Source organism: Cupressus sempervirens, chromosome 3 (genome assembly GCF_028749045.1).
Source record: "Cupressus sempervirens isolate cs-2001-9-10 chromosome 3, ASM2874904v1, whole genome shotgun sequence".
Classification (NCBI taxonomy): domain Eukaryota; kingdom Viridiplantae; phylum Streptophyta; class Pinopsida; order Cupressales; family Cupressaceae; genus Cupressus; species Cupressus sempervirens.
In genome coordinates, this window is record NC_143120.1 from 433,311,743 (window position 1) to 433,331,222 (window position 19,480).

At 36.5% G+C, this 19,480-nt stretch overlaps 1 protein-coding gene across 1 annotated transcript; it reads left to right on the forward strand.

Annotated features, from left to right (window-relative positions):
• Nucleotides 1-13,227: 13,227 nt before the first annotated feature.
• On the forward strand, nucleotides 13,228-19,260 carry LOC149566882 (G-type lectin S-receptor-like serine/threonine-protein kinase B120). Its single transcript, XM_089816556.1, has 5 exons — nucleotides 13,228-13,232; nucleotides 13,337-13,421; nucleotides 13,589-13,861; nucleotides 14,101-14,148; nucleotides 19,039-19,260. The coding sequence occupies exons 1-5, from the start codon at nucleotides 13,228-13,230 to the stop codon at nucleotides 19,258-19,260; spliced, it is 633 nt and encodes a 210-aa protein (XP_089672682.1).
• The last annotated feature ends 220 nt before the right edge of the window (nucleotides 19,261-19,480 follow it).

Consider the following 19,480-nt stretch of genomic DNA (forward strand, 5'->3'; position numbering starts at 1 on the left):
AACTTGTGCAAATTGATACACTTGAGCACCAATAGGAGGATAGGGAGTGTAAAGACAAAGGGAAAACCCTCATGAGTAGGGAGGAAGTCTTCTAAAAATAGAGATCCATGGTACAATGGCTAGAGGAGGGAGATGAAAACAAGGTGTTCTACCACAGATCAGCCTTGACAAGGAAAATGAGAAATAATATCAGCATGTTGCTAGATGATAATGATCAAGAAATCACTGAAGTGGGATAGATAGAAGACAAAGTCAACTCCTACTTCTAGGAAATGTACAACCATTTGGCTACCTAGGCTGATAGTATTTTACAGAATGATATACTAAGGTCATTTCAACAAGTGATTAATAACCAAATGAATGAGGAGATGATGAGCAAGGTCAAGGAGGAGGAAATTAGAATGGTTATTTTTAGTATAAATCAATATAAAGCCCCCAGGCCTGATGACTTCCCTCTCGCCTTCTTCCAAGAATTTTGGTAAATTGAAAAATATGATGTCATCCATGCTACTGGAGACTTTGTAAGAACAAGAAAGTGGCTAAAGGACCCAAACAAGGCCTTCATTGTTCTCATCCCTATGACTAAGGACCCTTAGAGACTAAGAGATTTCAGACCCATTAGTCATTGTAACACTATTTATAAGGTTCTAGCTAAGGTTATAGTGAATCACATCAAGCCCCTCCTAGAAAAATTCATTGGCCCATACAAGAATGGCTTTGTGCCTTGGAGGAAAAATCTTGATTCAGATATAACATTTCGTGGGTTGATTCATTCTATAGAAAAGTCTAAGATCATAGGTATGACTCTTAAACTAGACATTTCCAAAGCCTATGAAAAGGTCAAGCATGATTTCCTATTTCCTATACTTGCAAAACTTGGCTTCAATGAGAAGGTTAATAGAATTATTAAAAAAAGTGTTACCTCTATTACTTTCTTGGTACTCCTTAATGGAAACCCTGGCAACTTCTTTTCTTCCTCCTAGGGATTACATCAAGGTGATCCCCTATCTCCCTACCTTTTTATTATTATGGTAGAAGTTTTAAGTAGAAATTTAGTTTCTTTAACTAACTTAGGCAGAATTAAGGGCATTAAACCTGCTTCCCAGTGCCCCTCACAAGTTATCCAAAAGTTTGTGAATGACACTTTCCTATTCAACATCTCATCCATACATGAAGCTAGAGAATGAAAGTAAATTCTAAACTAGTATGTTTTGATCTCTGGTCAACGCATTAACTATGAAAAAAGAAAAGATTATTTCTTCAACATGTTTTCTTGTTTGACAGAAAAGGTGACATATATTCTTGGTTTCCAGGAGGCATCCCTCCCTAACACTTATCTTAACCTACCGCTTACAATAAAGGAAGTTCCCAACCAATATTGGAATGGTCAGGTTGAACACTTACAATGAAAGCTAGTAGGTTGGAAGGGAATTTTTTTTAGTAATGTTGAAGAATTATAGATTCTCTCTACCACTCTACAAGGTATCCTAGTGTATTTCCTCTCCATCTTCAAAATCCCAAGTAGATTTAGAGATATTCTTGAGAAAATCTAGTGGAATTTTTTTATGGTCTGGTACTGAAGAGAAGACTAGAATGAGCTTGGTGAGCTAGAAGAAAGTTTGTCATCTGAAAACTCTTAGAGGCTTGAACAAGAAGAACTAGCCACTTAAATATTTCTCTCTTAACAAAAATTGGTTGGAATTTGGTAAACTCTCAGGGTAGTTGGTGTAATATAATATTGGAAAAATATCTCAAAGGTCTGTCTTAGCACTAATTCCCTTGTGCAAAAACTCTCCCCCAAGGGTAGAAGATATGGAACAATGTTGTTAATACCTAAAAGATCCTAACAAAAGGGTGTCACTAGATTTTAGGGAATGGTAATTCTATTAATTTTTGGGAAGACCAATGGATTCATGATAAACCCCTCATCCAAACTAAGTTCTTATCTCTACGAGAGGGATGTACTAAATTGTATCACCCCTAGACCCAAAACTTTATCACTCCTGATAGATAATGGATTACCTTCTAGAACCTTGAGCCCAAGGAGTTGGGCCTTTCTCATGAGCTGGAGGACCTGCTAAAAAACTACAGGATTCCTTTCACCCCTATAGAGGAGTCCTTAATTTGGAAACTCCCATCATTGGGGGAGTTCACAGTTAAGTTTGCTTACCTCTATGATTTCAGTGGGCAAGTGGCTCAAGCCAATTGGCAAAAAGCCGAGCACCCTTGGATCCTACCTAAGATAAACTTTTTTTGATGGATGTCCTTGCATGGTTCGATTCTCACTATTGGCAACCTCTAGCATAGAGGATGCCAACTTTCTAATTGTTGCATTTTATGTCTCAATGAAGCTAAATCTATTACTCACTTTCTCATTCACTACCCCTTTTCCATGAAGGTTTGGAGGGAGGTTCTTGCTTTATTGGAGGTTCAATGGTGTATGGATAGAGATCTTAAACAATTTGTACACTGGAACAACCCAGCTTACTACCCATACTTCAAAAACATATGGTTGATTCTCCTCCCATATATTGCATGGAATATTTAGAAGGAGAGGAACAAGAGGATTTTCAAGGACCAAGCCACTAATAGTTGGGGGGTGGCTCAGCCAACTATCAGGTTTCTAAAATAATGCAACGAGATCTGGCATTGGAAGCCCCCTCAAAACCCAGAGTGAACTTGATATGAAATGGGATTCAGCTTGTAATCCTACCCCAATAGTGGCTCAATTTAATAATTCCAAATTTTTGGCTAGGAAGAAGACATTGTGGCAGTCCCCTAACTCTTTAATCAAGCTAAAATTTGATGGTTCAACTATGATGGGTAGCACCATAGCGAGAGGTATCCTTTGTAACTATATGGGAAATATGGTCATTACCTACATGAGTAGCTATGGAGGGGGCTATAGAAATGAAGCTAAAGCACTAACACTTCTTTGAGGGCTAAGAATTGTGAGAGGTCGAGGAATCAATAAGCTAGCAATTGAGGAAGACTCAATGTTAATCATTAACGTTACTAAGGGTGAAGGCATAAGCAACTGGTCAATCAAAGTTATAATGGATGACATCCAAAGCTTCACAAAAGATTTCCAAGATATCCATAGTGCCGATGTATATCATGAAGGAAATGGCATGGCAGATGGGCTAGCTAAATTTGGCCATAGTGTCATGCACCTTGTGGAATGGGATGACATCAGATTGTTGCCATCATCAACTCAAGTTGTGATCTAAAGGGAGCGTACCTTTATAAATACCATACGAATAATCAAAATAGGTGCTAGGCCTTTTTTTCTCTCGTGGGCATGTGAGCAGGACATTTCATAAAGGGATTTTTTGGCATGATTGTTTACTCATTTGCATTATGGTTTTGGTTGCCATGAGCATTGATTGTTACCATAAAATGATGTAGATGGTGGATTTGGCAAGATTTAGTGAATGATCTAGTAATGATCAAAATGACATGTTAATGAATTCCTGCACAAGATATAGTTGGAAATGACCATTTATGGATGGAAAGAAAATGGTCACCCATGTTGTGAAGAGTGGTTTTTTGTTTTTCAGGAAACATTGTGGACTTATGATGTTCATGCAATGCCCTTTCATTTTTTTTTTTGGGGTTCTTCAATTTGTATCCAATAACCTTAAAACCTGCAACAATGTTATGTTATTTGAAGAATTAGTGGTTGATCTAGGTGACAACATGGGAAATAGTGATCATATTAAATTAATGAGTGTGGAAGATAGCATTCATAGTAGAGAGGCAGTGATAGTTTACATGCAAGAAGGTAGTCTATTATAGTAAATGAAGGCTATGGTGAAGCACCATGAGATTATATTAATGTAGTTCTTTCGAACTTGAAATGATGGGAAGGTGACTGTCAGGCATTCAAAACCTTGGTGGAGTTTTCCACCAAGATCATGCACTATGTGGCTACCACCCTCTATTTACTACAGGCAAACAAAGAGAGAAGGACCTGGGAAAAGTCACTAAGACCACTTGATTTATCTATGGGTTTTTGGTTGAGGATTGGTAAAAGAGTATCCTAGACAAACTAGTTAAAGTAGAAGGGGAGGATGTGGACAAGGATGTGCCTAAGAAGGATGATAGCCATGGGCTGGAAAATGGTAGCTAGCCCTATTTCTTTTGTCTATTTTTGTTGTGTTTATGATTACACCTATGAACTTGGTACCCCATGGGGTCTTTATGTTTATGTCAATTAAGGGGACTTATAGCAACAATTTTTATAAGTGATGTTATTTTATTTTATAGTTTTTCATGCATATTAGTTTAAAGATTGATAGTACTATTAAGCTGACTATGGACATAGATTGTTTTTTGAAGTTTAAAGTATGTATTGGTTAGTTGACTAGTAAGTTACCTCTGGTTGATTTACTAGTCTTTTTATACTTTGGGGTCAACCCCCCATCTTGTTGGCTGCTATTAATTACTTCAAAAACTTTTTACAGAAAAAATTAAATTTGTTGAATCTGAACCTTTATTTTATTTCATCTATATCTCCATTATAATCTATAATTTCTAAATTTTCCATCTCTATTCCCTCTATTTGCAGGGATCACTAAATTTAAATGTATTTATTCAATCAAATATTAAAAAGAGACATGCATGATCTAGGTGTTGTATAAACACTTGTGAGTGGTATGGTATTAAAATATTTAAAACTGTTGGGTGTATAATTTGAATTTTTATTTTCACATTAAAGAATTATTATTTTTATTTATTAGAGATATTCTGATATTAAAATAGCTTAAAAACTAAATACATCAGGTTCATACTGTATTGTTCATCATAAATTACCTAAATAAAAAATATTTAAAGACTACCAAATCACTACTAAGCATGGCTTACAGGGTAATCAGTCCATATGAAACACTTTACAACTAATCAAAATAGTATTAGAGCTAGTTAGAATAACCAAAAATTGAGTAACATTGTACTGTACATATTACTGATCATCAAACGAAAAATATGCTATTGATTAACATTCAGGCCACATCCATCATTAAAATCTAGAGATTGTAGAAAAGCAACATCAAACAATTCATCATTCCATCCTGCTACAAAAGAATCACTTGCCAGCTAAATCTTTTCATCAGTAGAAACTTGTGTAGTAGATTGTTGGGTGGTAGTACAAATGTGAAAATCCTCCACCATTTGAACAATTTGTTTTATGTCATCTGGGTCCATCATATCCTTAAATTGATCAAGGTATTTGAAAGCCTTGATTTCATATTTGTGAATAAGTAACATGCCATCCCTGACTAGTGTCATAAATTGAACCCTAAAGATTACTTTTTCTTAAAGAGATATTTTGATATTTGATATTTATAAAATTAATTTTAATTATTTAAAATTATAATTGAAGATAATTTTATTTATTCTTAATTACTTCAATGTATGGTTGTTTTATTTTTTATTGTATCATTGTATTCAACTATATTTTGCACTAACAAAACTAACTATTTTATCAAAATTTGAAGTTATCAAAAGTTGACATATTTACTGATTCAGTTAATATATTATTAAAATTAATAAATATGATTGTTAGAACTTACTTTGCCCCCACCACAATGGTAGTTGCTTAATTTTTTAGCCTTACATTTTGCCATGATGTTTCTTAAATTATTTACAATTCGATAATTATTAAAATAATTATAATATAACCATTTTATTAATTTTTATCATTAGTATTGATTTTTTTTTTTAAATAACCAACTTATCAATAAAATCTTACATTACATTATTTTTATTATAAAAAATGTTTCTTAGATTATAATTATTTAAATTTATAGAAATTAAAATATTAATATATTTAAAATTTGCAAAAATCATTATATTTATATTTTTGCAAACTTAAAATTGCAATTAACTATTTTACTACAGATAGACAAGTACAAAGCTACTACGTAGCACTTTTTAATTATCTAAAAGACTTTGGAATTGCATTTTTTAGGGAAAAGTTGTCTCTTTGCTGGGAATAAAGCTTTCCTTGTTTTTTTAATAATGACTTTAGCATTCTCGATTGTCCAATAATGAAACTTCCTCTTTCTTTTGGATAATGACAAGTTTCTAATTTTTATAGATCATTTTTATCCTAATTAAGTCTTTAATTTCTTTTTCAAATTTAATGGGAGTTCACAGATTTCTTTCGTTTTAACATATCCATTAAATTTGTATGAAGAGGGATTGTTTTTATTTTTGTGCAATAAAATAAATATCTTTGATTGAATATCATGTTTTCATTCAGTTCTTTAGGTTATCATTAAATAGTTTCTCTTATGTGTTTTGAAATAAGTGTTTGATTAAATCCAATTACAATATTGTATATCTTTATTTAAGCTTGTAGCACATTCTTAGATTTCTAAATATAAGATCTTAGATCTATTCAGTTCTTTTGGAAAAGTAACTTTTATTTTTTAGAATAGTACTTTTGCTAATGATTGCATATACAAAAACATACAACTGCTAATTAAAATTAATTTTTATATTTAGAAATGAAATTCACAGTTTAATCTATTAACTTAGATAAGATATTTGTGGGACCTTTTGATAGAAATACTAGTCAATCAAATAAGTGATCTTCATGTGATCTTTCAATTTTTTGTGTACAACTTTTCGTCTGAACTTTCCCTCTGTTAGCTCGACTTGTCACACCACATTTACAGCGGGAGTTTTTTTAGGCTAAGTTATAATGGTTCCAGCCAATGGTGAACCAATTGTTTCTAGTGTTAATGTTGTTGCTCCAGTCTGCCATGGCACCTCCTTCGAATAAACATCCGCACAAGTTTATGTCAAAGGTTTTTCATGAGGTAATCCTAACATTATTCTTCCTTTGCAAGAATTTGATGCTGGATGTGATTGGTTAGAATAGCACACGTTGATAGGTTATTTTGTGGGTAGGACTCCCCCTAAAGCTATGCTTCGAGAATGGGTTAACAAGTGTTGGACTCCTAATAGAGTCTGCCTTGATGCTGTGCAAAACCTTACCAAAGGTTTTTTTTTTTTTTGCTTTGCTAACCCCTCACAAGCAAATGCAGTCTATAACAACGGACCATGGTCTGTGCATTCTTCCTTGCTTGTTTTCCAAAAATGGTCATGAGACTTCACAGTCTCGGATAATAAAAAGCTTAGGGTTCCTATATGGGTTGAGTTCCTAGGTTTACCCCTACCTTGTTGGCCTTTCATCAAGTCCATTTCCAAAGCTCTTGGAAAAGTTGTCACCAAGGAACTTGAGAAATTCTTCAATGCCTACCCGCAATGACGCATTTTCATAGAGATGGATCTTTCCAAGGATCTCAAGGATTTTGTGGAAATTTAGATTGGGACTACAACCTTCTTAGAAGGTTGTTTACTTGAACCTCCCTAACACATGTTATAGGTGTCAGTTTGTGGAACACAAGATTAAGTACTGCCCTCTGGCTTTTCCTAGGATCAAGCCCATGCTTAAAGAGGTGCTTGTCAAACAAGCCAAAGGGAAAAAGGAAGAATGCGTCACTATTGGGCATAAGGGCAAGGCTCCCTCAAGTCCCTTGGCCCCCAAGTAGTACTATGCTGTGGTCACCGTAGTTCCTCTTGTCCTTATAGGAGTGTTAGTTCTAGCCAACGTAGGAATGCAAGCGAAGAACAAAGGAATGGCTTCCAGAATTTTGCAGGTTTCAAACCCTACTAGCTCGCAGGGGATCAAGGCAGCCACCAGGGTTTCTACCTTGGATTGGGTGCAAACTCCTCTTGCTGCCTCTTCCATAGCACCACCAGTGCCGCGGTGTTCTCGCAGTCCTCTTGGCCATGTGGAGATGCCAAAGGTGAAGCATCAGGCTATAAGTCCAAAGGGTTTTCATCTAACTTCAACCATGAATCTACCTTTGTGCAAAATAGCTACTCCTCTCTTGAGGATGAAAATGATATGGAATAATTCTCATGAACTTCCTTTCATGGAATATCCGAGGTCTCATAGACCTCCCCAGAAAGAACTATGTTCGGGATGTCCATCATAGACTTGGTAATTTAGATTTTCTCTATCTACAAGAAGTTAAAATTCTTGGTTTCATGATTGCTTTGGCATGCCACATAATTTGGCAGGATGGCGTGATGTTTTCTTCCTAGCATGAAGCTAGCCGAGGTGGTGTAGTTACTCTCCTATCACCTCGCCTTCATTCTGTTGTTATTTTGCATGGTTCTAACCCCACACATAGAATTATTTGGCTTTTTCTTTCCATTAACAATAATTCTTTTAGAATCATTAATGTTTATGCTTCCAATGATGGTGTGGAAAGATCTCAGATGTGGATCTAGTTGGCTGACAACTTGCCTCCAACTACTTGGGTTATGTGTGGGGACTTTAATATGGTTGAAGTGGCCTCTGACAAAGATGGTATTCTACCCTTTCATTGGATATACATGGAATCTTGTCCAAATCTATTGTTTAGAACATATTGTGTTGTAGTTGTATTGTTTTTTGTGATCATTATATTTATATGGAATCTATCTATGGAAGCTTGTCCAGGTCTATTGTTTAGAATCGATTTTTTGTAGAGGAATTGAGTTTTTTGTTTGAAAATTTGAGATCCATTGGTCAAAATTTCAAATCGATGATCTATTGTGTAGAATAAAATTTGTTTTAAAAAGTTGAGTTTTTTTTGCAAAGATCTGTGCAGATATGTTAGATCACAATACTTTTGTGCACGAAATGTTATGTAGAAAAAGCCTTGAAGCTTTTGAAATATATGAGCTTGGCTACTATAAAATGAACCATGGTAATCTTCAAATGCATATTCCCAATAATTTCTATAATTTAATCCACAAAATGGTTTAGGAGTTTACCAAAACACAATCACAAAACATGGATCTTGTCAAATTATTGGGGAAAGTCCCCTGAAAAAGGGTGTAAAGCCAAACTCAATGAACTAAAATAGCATCACTAGTAGTTTATTGTGATTCCAATATGTTTGTGATTGTTGCTAGTGGAACATTATGGCTCATGACTATTTGTCATTAGAAACATGTGCAATAAATTGGGCCATTTTGAACCCAATACCAACTGCCGCTAGGATAGTGGGGTTTGGCACACTTGGTCCAACTTTCGAGTTGGCTCTGACTGTATATTAAAATGGCTTGATCATTTTATGATCACTAAGCAATTTTTTTTTCTCTTTTTCTGAGGATCAAGATTTGCCAATCATTCCCTTGCCTGATGTGATGTTATCTGACCACTCCCCCATATTTTTTATCATTTCTTGGCAAACTACTATCCCCAAGGTGGCCTAGTCTCAGTTCTTCCTCAACATGTATGTTCTGTTGCATGCTTCCACCATCTCACACATCCAATATGTTTGGAATTTGGAGCCATGTCTACATTCCTCAAGGGGATGGATTCAATGGTAGAATGATTTCATTACCAGAACTACTTGGTTCCTACGCATCTATGGGTGTCAGGTGGCTATATTCAAAAAAATTCTATTATGAAGCCAACACCCTTTCCCTCAAAAAAGCCTTTGAGGCTCTCACCTTCAACCCCTTTGATGTGGATCTACAAATTCAACTTGCCATGTTTTGCCATGACAAGAAAATTGCTGACAACTATGCTACCCAAGGAGCCCAAATCAAGGCCTGTCTCCATTGGTTAGAGGTTGGCGATAAGGCCTCGAAGGAGTTCTTTCAAGCTCTCCGAGCCCGTCATACCAAGGTTGGGATTGAAATGATCAAACAGTGAAAAATTGTTCTATCCAATCTCCTTGACATCCTGCAAGCATTCGTTCATCACTATGATAATGTCTTTGCTTTGCAGGGAACTTCAGTTGCTTAGGAGGAAGCTCACAAAATGTGTATCTTTGTTACTCCAAATTGCCTAGCAGTTGAGCAACGTGCTTTTTGTGAGCAACTTCTTTCCCTCGGTGACGTCAAAGATGAAATTTACTCCATGGTAGATGAAAATTCCCCTGGGTGTGATAGATTTCTTTGTGAATTTTACAAACACCTCTGTGAGAAAATAGGTCTTGATCTGAACAAAGTCTATCTCGAAGCATATCATTTCAAAAGCTTATGAGCAATTATAAATAAAGGGAATATCAAATTCATACCTAATGATGGTGATCCTAAGGATATATGCAATTGGAGGTCTATTACCCTTCTAAATGTGTCTCATATGATCATTGCCAAGGCACTCTCTCTCAAAATCAGGCACATGTTGCCTTTAATTGTGTGACCTGAGCAAACTGGCTTCATCAAGTCCATATATATTCTTGACAACATCATTGTTGTCTCGGAAGGTATGGAATGTTCTCGCAAGTCCAAGTAGCAAGCTATCCTTTTAAAGATAGATTTTGCTAAAGCATATGATCGCATTGAATAGCCCTTTATCTTGGCTATGCTTCAGGCTCTGGGTTTTGGTCCCAATTTCCTTCAGTCTGTAGAGATGCTCTTTGGTGATGTTAATGCTTGCATTACCATCAATAATTCACAATCTAAGGCTTTTGGAATTTTTCATTCAATCAGGAAAGGTTGCCCTTTAGCTCCAACACTTTATGTCCTTGATGCTAAAGGTTTTGGCTATTTTCTAGCTAATTCTGTGTCTTTAGGGCTGGTTTGTGGCATCTCCTTGCTTGAATCTTACTCCCAGTTAGTCAATGGTCATTTTGCTGATGATTCGTTTCGTACTCTTCTTGAGGATGAAGAAAACATCCAAAATGCTTTCAATTGTCTAGACACCTTTTGTCAAGCCTCTGGCTCTTCTATTCAATGGCATAAAACACTTTGCTACTGTCAGACATTCTTGTTAGTTCCACCTTGGCTCAACTAGTTTCAGTGGAAATGGGTTACTCATAGGGAAATATTTCACTTTCTTGGCATTCCCTTTGCCTTCTAGGCTTCTTCTATGGAGCTTTGGAATGTTGTGCTTGCCAAGATTAGCAAAAAGCTCGAGTATTGGACCACCATGCCACTTTCTCTTGCTGGTAAATTTCATATTTGTTCAAAGATTATGGCAACCACTCATGTGTACTACTCTTCCTGTTGGGCTCCCTCCAAAGCTTCCTATCTGAAGCTAGAATGTTTGCTCCGAGATTTTCTTTGGGCTTCTAGGTCTGATCAGCATGGTTTTCACAGAGTTGCATGGAATTTTTTTTGTCTCCCAAGAGATTCTGGTGGTCTTGGCTTGCTTTCCACTAGGAAATAGGGGCTTGCTCTTTGTGCAAAATGGATTATCTGAGCTATTTCTGGAGATGAAGCCTGAATGATTCTAGTTTGGCATTGTATTTCTTTCGGCTTCCCTATTAATAGGCCTATGTGGAAGGGGATTGGTTTTCAAACCCTTCTCATCATGACTGAACCCATGGCCATACAGGGCTCCTTTGTTATTAAGAGCATCTGAAAAGCTTGGGAAGCTATTAAGCCTTGTCATCATTGGGCTAGAGATGAGTTTCACAATGGGCTCTCCTTGAATCAACAGAACATTTGGTGGTCTCCCCTATTTGCCATTTAGGGTACTCCTCTCACCAAGACTCAAGGTGTCAGTTCTTTGCATTTTTTCAAACGAGGCATCGAAACTCCTAAGGATCTCTTGTCAAGAGTCACCATTAGGTTTAGGTCATGGGAAGATATGCGAGTCCAGTATTGCCTTGTCAGTACAGATCGGCTGACTTTTGACCGTTTGTTATCTTCCATCCCTATGCACTTAGTTCATAGAGTGGGGATTCAGACTGTCCGTCCTTGGTGGCATGATTGGAAGTCATATCCTACCACTCCATTTTCTAATTACAAGCCCAATATGGGGTACAGATGGCTTTTGCCCCATCTTTTGATGGTGGACACACTTAACCAGTGCTGGCATTTGCAATCTTCACTTTCTCAATGGAGAAAATGTTTTGAGACCATTTGGAGTGCCATTATAGCACCCAAGATTGCCCACTTTGCTTGGTGCCTTGTCTTCCAAGGTCTTCCCCTAGAACCTCAGCTCAAGCACATTGGGGTTCCTGATCCCAAATTCCCTTTTTGTAGTCAACTAGAGTCCTTTTTGTATATATTATGGTTTTGTAAGCATGCTCAAAACTATTGGCACTAGATTCATGATTTTTTCAAGCCTTTCAGGCCCAAACCATTTTCATGGCACATAATTCTCCTGGGTGATTCCACCAGAATTCCTCAAAAGTTCAACCAGATTTTGCATACCTTTAGGATGGAAATTTTGTTTTCTCTGTGGAAAGATAGGAATGTTGTTCTGTTCACTCATAGTTTTTTGGATGTTAACATTGTTGTGTACACTAAGGCATGTATTTGTAACAATGTTATTATGCAGATCCAGGTGCAAGCTAACAAAGCTGCCCTAGAAGTTGCTCACCTATAGGAGTTGTTAAATCACCCGGGCAATGCTCCCTACTCTATTGCCAGAGTGCTTCTTGATGCTTTGACTGATGTCTCGACACCTCATGGCCACCATTCTCGGTGCCAGTCCTTAGGCTGTCACTTGCACATGCTGCACTCCCAGGCTTCTCGACACCACTTTCCCAGTGGTGTTGATGGTGGATGGAGGTGCCGCTTCACTTCCCCACCCTATGGTGGGTATGGCTGGTCCCCGGTTCCTCCCCCTGGTCCTTAGCGAGCACAGTCTAGAAAGTATCCTTGACTAGCCTTGGTGATTTCTCCATTGTAGTTCGAGGTTAAAAATGCGGAGACTGCCATTGATCTTGCTACTACTGATGATGGCTAGACTGTTCCCAGCCCGCCCCATAATCCCGCTGATGCATTGGGTTTTCCTGACAAATATTATCCTCCTCCCTTGGCTGGCACTGCTGTGGCTGCCTGAGGTTGCTATTTATGTTTTTTTGATGAATAGTTGTTGTTTTCAGCTGAGGCCGTGTTAGTAAGTTTGGCTTTGGCTATGCAAACTCTTTCGTGTGGTGATCTTGTATCGCCCAGCCCCTTTTTTGTGAATTGTATTATTAGTATATTTTTATTAATAGAAAAGGACTATTCATCAAAAATAAAAATTTTTGTGGACTTTTAGAAAAAGCTTCTACCTAGTTCTGGCGTACATGGACAATTAAAGAAGATTGAATATGATCCTTTCACAGTTCGAGTAATTTTTTCAAACTCTATGTGTACACATGAAGACTATTTTTTTCAAGTTCACCCTAACACGTTAAGTTTTAGATTGCAATTTAGCTTACCATTGCACGATAGACATCCTGCTGTCTGGGCAATGGGAAAACACTTTCAATGCGGTTATTGTGTTAATTCAGAGTCGAGGTGCTACAATACAAACTGCTACTATTTCGGCAGAGATTACAGACAATTTTTTTTGTTTCTACCATGACTAAATCTGCAGACACGACTGGGGACTTGTCCGTGATTTTTTCCACTCATCACAAGCGACGCAAACTCTTATGACTTCGTGGCATCTTCCAATTGACGTTCATTTGTCACTTGACTTTCCAACTTAGCTTATATTAACATTTGTGGAAATAGATTATATTAACGTTTAAGGGACGTCCGTTCGGTCCCTAACAATTTTGCTATGCAAAACAGGAAAAGATTATGTTTTAGAATCATTTTTCTAGTTACACTTACTCAATTGCAGAGCTATGGTGCTACAATCGAGGGGGGAGATACTCTTTTATTGGGTGCCTCCCTTAGTGGAAGTCAGACATTAATTTCAAAGAACAACACATTTGAGTTGGGGTTCTTCAGCCCAAATGGAGGCAACTGGTATATTGGCATCTGGTATGACCAAATACCAGAGAAGACTGTTGTTTGGCTGGCCAACAGGGAGACTCCCGCTAGAAACAGGTCTGGGATTTTGATGCTGTCAAGAGGAGGTAATTTGGTTCTGCTCAATGCAGAGGGTGTCAACGTAAATTAATTACATCGCAAGGCATGGTCAGCACTGACCAAGATGTTTCTAGAGGCATGTGCGGCCATCCTTCCAACTGCCAACTACTGACATTAATAATACACCAAAAACCACTTCTGGAGATTTCTGTACATTTATTACATTTGTTGTTATAAATAGACTTGTTGGGGCAAGATTTTTCAGCACTCACTTCCTGAGTATTCTTCTGTGTTAAATTCTCTATTTTTTCATGGTATCAGAGCTATGAGTGTAAAAATCTGAGAGAACTCTTACAACGTGAGTCGAGAGTGAGTTGAGAGTTGTAAGTGCAGGTTTGAGAATGATTGTTGTGAGAAGACTGTCCATACAGAAGCTGCTGAATATAAAATCATCATTTTCTAATTGGTTATTGAAGCAAGGAGTTGAAGGTTTGAAGAAGATAAATGAGAGAAGGCTTCCCCTGTGCAAAGCAAGATGAGAGCAAGGAACTGTTGATAGAAAGCTGCCCCAAGGAGTTGTTAGAAATCTGCAACTTGCAACAATACTAAAAGTAAGTTTTTTTTTTTTTTTTTTCTCTGTCTAAATGTGGTGACGGATCTGTAGTAGTGCAGCTAAAGTATTCTTGTCTTTCATATGTGAAAGGCTTGTATACGATGGACAAAGTATCCATGAAAGAAAAATTTGAGATATGAAATTTGCGAGGAACATGTTGTTTTATATGGTTATTTGCAAAGCCTTTATAGTTTCTATATTGAATTGGTGGTGTTTTCTTTTAAAAGAAATATTGGAGAAAAGTGAAAGTATCTTTGAAAGATATAAATTGTATATGCCTCAAGGTGTGTGAAGATATTGAAGATTTATTGTGAAGAGATTGATAAGAATAGAAAGTGGTAACTTTGTTTAGAAAAGAAATGTTTGATAAAGTTATTATAAGTCCTTGTTTGCTAGGTTCTTAAGAAGGCCAATATCAAGGTGTGGTCTTTGCCAGATGCTTGATGCTTATGTGATTGTGTGCATGTGTGTTGGTAATTGATTGAAATCTAACTATGGCTGGTGAGATGTTTAATCTTGTGGTTAGTGAAAAATTGGATGGTTCAAATTATGCTAATTGGAAATGTGAGATGGAGTTAATTTTACAAATGAAAGATTTATGGGAACTAGTCACAGAAGAAGAACCTACAGATCAAGATAAACTTGATAAATGGAATAAAAAGGATATGAATGCACATGGTACACTTTTGTGGCAAATTAGTCCAGGGATTAGGCCTCATGTTCAAGGTTTAAAAACAACAAAGGCAATATGGGAAACTTTACAAACAATGTATGAAAGAACAAGTAAGTTAAAAACATTGGATATTAAGAGGCAATTAACTCATTTGAAAATGAAAGAAGGAGATAGCATGAATGATCATATTGCTAGATTGAAAAACTTAAGAAAACAGCTTGCAATGATGAAGGTTGAGTACGAAGATGATGAAATCATAGAATTTTTAATTGAAAGTCTTCCAGAGGAGTATAATAATTTCATTTGCACTTTAGAATTAACTGACAAATTTGAAAATATAAAATTGCAAGAAGTCTATGGTGCTTTGTTAAATGAAGAAGAAAGGCTTCACAAGTTTACAAGTGAGTCTAGCAAGAGTCAAGCATTTGTAGCTAGAGGGAAATACAAGTATTATAATCAAGAAAGAACATATCAAAATCAAAGACTTAATCAAGGGAATCAATATAGAAATAATCAAAGACAATGGTCTCAACAAAGAGATAATCAAAATAGGCAAAATTATCAAAGGCCACAAAATGAAGGGAGAAATTACAATAATAATCTCAAAGGAGCAAATACTATCAAATGTTTCAAGTGTGGAAAAGAAGGGCATAAAAGTGATCAATGTTTTAAGAAATGGCAAAAGAGATTTAATCAAAGAAGGCATCAAATTTTGTTCAAGAAGAGGGTGATCATCATATAACGATAGCTTCTTTGGCTGCTCAAGGTGATTCAAGTAATGCATGGTATATTGATTCGGGAGCTAGCCAACATCTAACTCACAACAAAAATATATTTAGCTCTTTAGAAGCAACAAAAGGTGCAAAAATATTTCTTGGTGATGATAGTTCACATGCCATAGAAGGAATAGGTACAATTTCAATGAAAGGTAATGATGGTAAAAATTTGGAAATAACTAATGTGAATTTTGTACCTAGGTTGGCCAAAAATCTTCTATCAGTGAGTCAAATAACTCAACATGGATATAAGGTCAAATAAAATAACCTTGGATAAAATTAAATACAAATGTGTGTGAAGGATGCATGATTGGTAAACATCATAGAGACACTTTTGAGAAGTCTACATGGAGAACTAAGAGAAGTCTAGAACTTATCCATAGTGATTTGTGTGGTCCTATGAATCCAACATCAAAGGGAGGAGCTAGGTATATCTTGACATTTATTGATGATTTTTCAAGGAAAATTTGGGTTTATTTCTTGAAACAAAAGGATGAAGCGTTTAACAAATTTGAAATATTTAAAGCTCTTGTGGAAAATGAAAGTGGAAATAAGATCAAGAGAATTAGAACTGACAATGGTGGAGAATATGTAAACAATAGGTTCAAATAATTTTGTGATCATCATGGGATCAAAAGAGAGATGACTAATAGATATACTCCTCAACAAAATGGTATTGCTGAAAGGAAGAATAGGACTTTAGTGGAAATGGCACGTTGTATGCTACAATCTAAGAATCTTCCTTTGTTTCCATGGGTTGAAGCTATTAATACCGCATCTCATGTTTTGAATAGATCTCGCACAAATATTTTGCAAAGCATTACTCCTGAAGAAGCTTGGAGTGGAAGAAAACCTAATGTTAAGTATTTTAGAGTGTTTGGATGTGAAGCCTATGCCCATGTGCCAGATGAGATTAGAGAAAAGAAATTTGATAAGAAAACCATTAAGTGCATCTTTGTGGGGTATGATGACCAAAGGAAATGATATAGGTTATATGATCCTAGTGTGGAAGATGTGTTTACAAGTAGGGATGTCAAGTTTAATGAATGGTTTGACGATATGCCAATATCCACTCCTATTCCACACATGGCCATTGAGAATCATGAAGATCCTAATGATTTTGAAACTGGTGAAAGTTCTAAGGAACCCTTTGACATGGATGAAAAATCTAGTCCTTCTCCAAAGACCAAGAGTATTCAAGAAATTTATCAAAGGACTCATCAAATTAATTATGTTTTGATGACCACCATAATGAAGACTAATGATCCTCAAACATATGAAGAGGCCAAAGGAAAACATGAATGGGAAGAAGCTATGAAAAATGAGTATGATTCATTGATAAAGAACAACACTTGGGAATTGGTAGAGTTGCCAAAAGGTAAGAATGTGGTTAACAATAAGTGGGTATATAAGACCAAGTTCAAGTCAGATGGGAGTATTGAAAAACATAAGGCAAGACTAGTAGCCAAAGGGTATTCACAAAAAGAAGGGATTGATTACACATAAACTTTTGCCCCAGTAGCAAAGATTAGTACTATCAGAGTTATTATAGCATTATCAGCTCATTTTTAAGTAGCCTCTACACCAAATGGATGTTAAAAATGCATTTTTGAATGGTGAAATTGATGAAGAGATTTATATGACTCAGCCACAAGGATTTGAAATACAAGGGAAAGAACATTTGGTTTGCAAATTAAGGAAGCCTTTATATGGTCTCAAACAGACTCCAAGGGCTTGGTATGCTAGAATTGATGAATATTTTCAAATTCAAGGCTTCCATAATAGTCAACATGATCCAAATTTGTATGTGAAGGAATTTGCTAGTGGTGATATCATAATCATTGTGCTTTATGTTGATGATCTTATTATCACAGGACATAGCATGGATAAAATTAGTAACATAAAGTTAAGCTTGCAAAATACATTTGAGATGAAAGATCTTGGTTTTCTACACTATTTTCTTGGTATACAAGTATGGCAAAAGGATGATGGGTTTTATCTTTCTCAAACTAAGTATTCCCTAGACATATTGAAGAGGTTTCAAATGACAAATTGTAAAAGTGTATCTACTCCAATTGCTTCAGGGTTAAAATTAAGCAAGGACATGGAAGGTGAAGATGTTGATCCTACCTTATGCAGGCAATTGGTTGGTAGTCTTGTATATTTAACACACACTCGTCCTGATATTTCTTTTGCAGTTAGTGTGGTTTCCAAATTTTTGAGCTCACCTAAAGTCCCACATTGGATAGCTGCTAAAAGAATACTAAGATATGTGAAAGGGACTTTAACGATGGGCATCTATTATTCATTTCATGGAGATATTTCCCTTATTGGCTATTCAGATTCTGATTGGGCAAGATGCATGGATGATCGTAAGTCCACTACAGGTTATGTTGTCTATCTTGGTGCAGGTCCCATTTCTTGGTGCAGTAAAAAGTAGTCTACCATAGCTCTATCCACTACAGAAGCTGAATATACTGTAGCAAACGAAGCAGCAAAAGACATCACTTGGCTACGAGCTATCTTATCAGTCCTTAGGCAACATCATGCAGGGCCTTATCTACTTCATTGTGACAATCAAACTGCCATATCATTGTCTAAGAATCTAGTGTTCCATGTTCGCACCAATCATATTGAATTCTATCATCATTATATTAGGCATCTTCTCCAACAACAGGTGATTCATCTTCAATATTGCAAGATAGAGGCCCAAATTGCTGACTTATTCACCAAGGCTTTAAGTGAAGCCAAGTTTGTATCTCTTCAACATCTTTTGGGCTTAAGAGCAGTGACATAATGGGGGGATTCTTATGAATTCCAACCATTGTATTTAGGAGATAACAGATTGTAAATGGGTACCTAACAAGGCCTTAGGCCAGGACCCATCATATGTAGATTATGGGGGGATATTTAAATAGTAGATATTTAGTATAGCTATTGTAATTAATTTAGGGGGGATGTCAACATAAATTAATTACATCACAAGGCATGGTCAGCACCGACCAAGATGCTTCCAGAGGCATGTGCGGCCATCCCTCCAACTGCCAACTACTCACATTAATAATACACAAAAAACCACTTCTGGAGATTTCTGTACATTTATTACATTTGTTGTTATAAATAGACTTGCTGCGCCTGGAGTTTTCAGCGCTCACTTCCTGAGTATTCTGCTGTGTTAAATTCTCTATGTTTTTCAGAGGGCAAGTCAAAACGACAAACAAGATCTCCCGGGCTATGATGGTATTGAATCTGAAACTGTTTGTCAGAGTTTCGACAATCCTGTAGATACGTGGCTGGCAGGGATGGTGTTCGGTGGAAAGCAAAAGCTAGTCTCTTGGAAAAATTCATTTGATCCTGCGCCTGGCCTTTTTCCCTTACACGCCGATCCAATATTGGGAGATCGGTGTTTGGGACGGTAAAATTTTCAATGGAATTCTCGAAACTGTAGCATATACACATACGGCCAACGTCTGCAATGTTAGGAACCGTAGATCTATAATATTAGCCTGTCCATCTTATATAGGGAATGCCTTCGGCATAATAATGGATTACCCCATCACTCTCACATCTTGAAGAGTATTTGCATGTCTAAGATCAAAGCTTCTAATAAAAGATATTTGAGTGTGAATCGGGGAAGTG